This window comes from Temnothorax curvispinosus, unplaced genomic scaffold (assembly GCF_003070985.1).
Source record: "Temnothorax curvispinosus isolate PA1 unplaced genomic scaffold, ASM307098v1 QBEX01013138.1, whole genome shotgun sequence".
NCBI lineage: Eukaryota > Metazoa > Arthropoda > Insecta > Hymenoptera > Formicidae > Temnothorax > Temnothorax curvispinosus.
The window spans coordinates 1,386-6,947 of NW_020222918.1; the positions used below are offsets into that span (position 1 = coordinate 1,386).

Below are 5,562 nucleotides of genomic sequence, written 5' to 3' on the forward strand. Positions count from 1 at the left end.
GACTTGAATACCAGTTTAAAAAATAATCATTTTTTGCTATTAACATTGATATAATATTCACGGATAATATTTTCTGTAACTTAAATAATACTCAACACGTTATTTATACTAAGACGTTCGCATTTTCTTACTTTCTATAAACGATTTTTTGAATTTCTGATTACTTCCAGAAATTCACTTTATACTTATGTCATATTTAAAAGCAATCGATAAGTTATATTTCTTGTAATATATGATTTCCTGAAACAATATTTGTTAAGTGATTTTTTAAAAGATTTATAATCGATGAATCAAAGAGTTCTGATTTTAATTTAATTACTATTTTTAGTAAATTTGGTGAAATGATGCATGTTTGATGATTTTTTTATGGCTAGTTTAAACAAGGGCATCGAGGAAAGTTATTTTCCTCGCATTTAATTGTTTAAAATACAGATGTCTTATATAGCGTGAAGGGCATTCTTCTTTTATCTATGGGCACGAGTTTTGAATGTTTCATGTCAGACAGTTTGTGTGACAGTTTCGTTCCATTTCATTCTCCAATTGTTATTCATATTGATAATATTTGCACTAGTCTGTTTTTATTAATATATAGTGACTGTTATATACATGTATATAACAGTCACTATATGTATGTTATATATATATATGTAAATATATTTTTTGTAATATATACAGCAGAATAAATGTGATTACATTTTATAAAAATATTTTACCGGAGTGTAAATTTTTCTTCACGAGAAAATTAAAGTCTGTTTCCTTTCTGAAAACCAGAGTTGAAACAGAGGTAACAACTCCTATTATAAATCTCTCACAAAAATGTTTTGTTACTATTGTTCTTGAGGCTTCAGTAGGTCTTTGGGTTTTTCCAAAGTATAAGGGAAAGGAGAGAGGTGCATGCGCGTATTCACCTAACTGGAAAATTTCAGACCTTTTTCAGGCTGACCGATGGTGGAGCTTAAAATAAGAGTGTTTTTTACAGCTTACCTATTCTTATTGGGAAACAGCGTTAGTTGGGATGAGCAAGAGTAAAGTAAAGCAGAGAGGAAACATTGGTACAGCACCACGAGAAAAAATAAAGAGTCTCTTAAAAATAAACAAAAAAGCATTAAAAACTTAGTTTTCGATATCTTTCCCAAGGCTTCAGTTTCAATCCCGCGTTTTGGTTTGGTAAGTGAATTTTACTTCTCTTTGACGGTTAGTCTCAATTTTGGTTGCTCCGCAACTTTTTTTTTCTTCTGAGTAAATAAATAAAATAAACATTTAAACAATAAAAGCAAACTTACATATAAAGGGCTAACTTCCAATCAATTCTTATATTGATTTATCGAAAAAACTAATTTAATATGCAATAATATTAACATATATCTAATACATTAATATATCAATACTATTATTTGAACATGTACCTATATTAATTCTCATAAAATTAAACTTGAATAATCGTCGATGCTTCACATTTCAAATTCTATGATTGTTAATACAAATGCAACATAAACTTTGTTCATTTATAAAGTCACGTATATAATTTTTTAGCGCATATTAAAATGTTATATAAGTTTTCACACTATTTATATATACGTGTATTAATGGACGTTAAAAACAGGTCTTACAAAATATTAGTTTTAAAATTTATGTGTATAGATTTGGTTTTATAATATCTGTCATTTTTATACAGGAACACCCTAGCAATCTTATTCCCGAACTATGTCGGCTGTTTTATCATCTCGAATGGGTGCCTGGTATTGGTGGCGGTTCGTACGTGGCCCTCTCTTGGATTTTCAAGGTCCGAGGGGAAGATCCGGACACCGCCGCAACTGCGGTGGTCTTCGCGTTCCAAACCCTATCTCCCTGCTAAAGGTTTCCAGGGAACTCGAACGCTTATACAGAAAAGAAAACTCTTCCCGGATCTCCCGACGGCATTTCCAGGTCATTTTGGGTTACCCCGACGAACACTCTTACGAGGGCCCGAATTGTATGCGGTTCCGCTGCCGGGTTCCGGAATCTCCATAAAACATGAGTTAATATCTGCAGTAATACTTGTTTTAAAAGCTTGATTGTCACATGTCCGAAACTGTTATTAAAGTATAGATATTCACTAAAATTTCTATCCTACAGAGATAAAATCTACGTAGCTCTTTCTGGTGTACAAAAGGAGCGTATGATGCCCAACGACATGTTCGTGCAAGATGTCAATGGAACAGATTTGGAATTGTCTCCGTTAGAAAAAAAACTGAAGAAGTCGCAATGCACTCCGCTATTTATGTGTGCCTATTTAAGAAGGCACGCAGGTGCTGTGATTCACACCCATTCGAAGTTCGCTGTGATGGCAAAACACTGCTATGGCCTGGGAAAGAAGTCAGGCTCACTCATCTCGAGATGATAAAAGGTATGCACATATACATTTAAATCATCTCTTCAAGTCTATTTACAGTTAATTTCAAATTGATAACGATATAAAACTGTTCGACTTGCGCAGGCATGTAGAATCAGGAAGAAGGTAGAGCTGCCTACTGAAGGTATCGTTACGACGACGAGCTGATAATACCGATCATAGAAAACACTCCCTTTGAGAGGTATTTAAGGGACGATTTAGATCAAACTATCGTTGATTACTCTGAGACTTGCGCTGTATTGGTACGCAGACATGGGATTTATGTGTGGGGCAATTCTTGGCAACAGGCAAAAACTATGTAAGCTATATTTTACTATCACATGTCGCAGTAAAATTTATTTAACAATCTTTGTCTTAAAAATGTCTTCTTTTTCTTTTTACAGGACGGAATGTTACGATTATTTGCTCGACATTGCAGTTCAAATGAAACAATATGGATTAGATCCGTCAGTAACTCCAAATAATTATGAATTAAAGTACCAGGCAAATAATACATTAGGATAGTCAGTAATATAAAATTAATTTTTTACTATAATTCTATGCAATGGTGCCATAATTCTATGTATCTCTAAGCTATATATATATTTTTTAGATATTAAACGTATATAAAAATTAAAATAAAAAATAAATTATAAAATTTTGATTGTAATTCACATATTCCATATGTACATGCACTATTATATGCATGTTATGTTTATAAAGCGTAAATAGTACGGATATTTTCAAGTATGTATGTCAAATGATGCAAAGTGTTTTCTAATCTTCTTTGCTAGCTTGGTTTCTTCGCTGATATGACAATCTTTTCAGTCGAATCTATCTATATTTATTATATTTAATATTCTATCTTTCTTAATTCTTTAATGCAAGATATCTCCATCCGATAATTCTACATAAAAATATTTATTAAAAAAGAACAAGATGAATAGTTACCACCGCGGGTGTTGATATGAGCAAAATTTTAGGGCACACATTTCATCCGAAGTGATGGAACGCTCAATCTATGAATTCATCAAATGAAGGATTAAACATATATGTGAAAGGGCTTTGAATAAAGTAATGCTCTGCATTATGCCTCATTTTTAAATGTTTATTCAACATTGTTAACATGTGGCTCGTTTTCTAACGTTGAAGCTGAGAAGAAACATATCTTTTTTTTTAGTGTCATCACAGAAAGAATTTTCTCTTAGAATGTAGCCTGAAAATCATGTTTTTATATTATGGATGGGTTTTGTCATGGTTTGTCAATATCAATCAGCACACAGTCTCGATCCATGATCAGTCTCTTACTTGATAATATCGAAAGGCGTTTCACCCTCCCGTCTTCGTTTCATTCACGATAAGATCTGCACAACACGTATTTATAACGCCGCGCTAGTATTGGAAGATTGCGGGATTTCTAGCACATGCGTAGTAGCATGCAATGGTCAACACGTGATTATTTTACATGCTCGTATGTAGATTCTTTCGCATAAGGCGCTTCCTGGGCTACATTTGCGTGGAAAGAAGTTATAACGGTTGCAACGAATGTTATATTCATGTAATAGAGTCGACTGCAAACGCATAAACTATATTGTTTAATTTCTAAAAATCTCCAGAGACTATTTTCTTTAACACGTATTATTCTTTTCTTATAGTGGATTTCGACGACACGTATATAGTTCGGTGAGAATTGTACGCCACTAATCGCCTGCATGAAACGTGTCGCGTTACTACGCGTGCGTCAGAAATCTCGTAATCTCGGCCGACGATATATCCCGTTTGTGTCAGTGTCTATTATATTACTGTCGTGTCGCGATGGATTTATTGTGGCTTTCGTCGCCCTTTGCGCTATTATTGATTACACTGGTCGTCATCGGCGTCCTGAAAATTGTCGCTGTGGTGCATCATGCATATTTTTACTGGACGAATAAAGGTGCACCTTACCTTCCAGATTCATCTCTTATAACGGGTTGGAAAATGATTATGGGTCGCATCAGTATTGCCGATTATTTTCAATATACATACAATTACTATCCGGATGCAAAATATGTTGGATTAATGGAATTTGGCACGCCTGGCGTGCTAGTGCGCGATCCTGAGCTGATCAAAGACATCATGGTGAAGGAGTTTGAATCTTTTCCGGATCATCGCAGTTTCATCGATGCAAGCGTGGAACCGCTATTTGGCAAGAACATCTTATCCTTGCGCGGAGATCGTTGGAGAGAAATGAGGAATACATTAAGCCCCTCTTTTACCACCAGCAAGATGAAGTTCATGTTTGACTTGATATCAGAATGTTCTCACAATTTCGTTAATTATTTGTTCGATCATCCGGAAGTCTGTCATGCGATCGAAACGAAGGAGGTCTTTAGACGATACACCACCGACGTAATTGCTACGACAGCCTTTGGCATAAGTGTGAATTCTATGAAAGATCCAGATAATGAATTCTATATGAGAGGAATAGAGATTTCCAAATTTTCTTCCGGACTGCTGGCAATAGCTAAGTTTATGTTATTTCGCGCGTGTCCACGGCTCGCTAAATCAATAGGTCTGTCTTTTTTCCCGCCGGCTACTTCTCAGTTTCTTAAGAAGATCGTGGAGGAAACTATTAGAGCGCGGGAAGAGCAAGGCATTGTCAGGCCGGACATGATTCATTTATTAATGCAGGCTCGGGACAAAGAAGGTGTCGGTGTACATAAAATGACATTGGATGACATAGTTTCGCAAGCCGTTATGTTTTTCTTCGCTGGTTTCGACACATCTGCGACGCTGATGTGTTTCGCTGTTCACGAGCTGACAGTTAATCAAGGTGTACAAAATCGTTTGCGTGAGGAGATACAACAGCATTTTGCCGAAGGAAACGGTGAGATTTCTTACGAGTTGCTGTCGAAGATGTCTTACATGGATATGGTGATCTCCGAGACTCTTAGAAAGTATCCACCAACGATTCTCACCGATAGACTTTGTGCTAAGAGATATGAACTACCTCCGTCGCGACCAGGTTGCAAGAATGTGATCGTCGAACCCAACGATGTATTGATGTTTCCCATTCATGGTTTACATCACGATCCGGAGTACTTTCCGAATCCGGATAAGTTCAATCCGGAAAGGTTCAGCGAGGAGAATAAAGACAAAATTTTACCGTACACTTACCTACCATTCGGTCACGGACCTAGAAAATGTATCGG

The 5,562-nt window shown here is 35.8% G+C and overlaps 1 protein-coding gene and 1 pseudogene across 1 annotated transcript in view; both read left to right on the top strand.

The window, feature by feature from the left end:
- The first annotated feature begins 1,675 nt into the window (after positions 1-1,675).
- LOC112463307 lies at positions 1,676-3,461 on the top strand (annotated as a pseudogene).
- Positions 3,462-4,033: 572 nt separating this feature from the next.
- The window catches only part of LOC112463292 (cytochrome P450 9e2-like), a 1,998-nt gene continuing 469 nt past the window's right edge, over positions 4,034-5,562 (top strand). Inside the window, exon 1 of the mRNA XM_025029602.1 lies at positions 4,034-5,553. Coding sequence (XP_024885370.1) covers positions 4,187-5,553 — 1,367 coding nt within the window. The 5' untranslated portion in view covers positions 4,034-4,186. The remainder of the gene's footprint in view (positions 5,554-5,562) is intronic.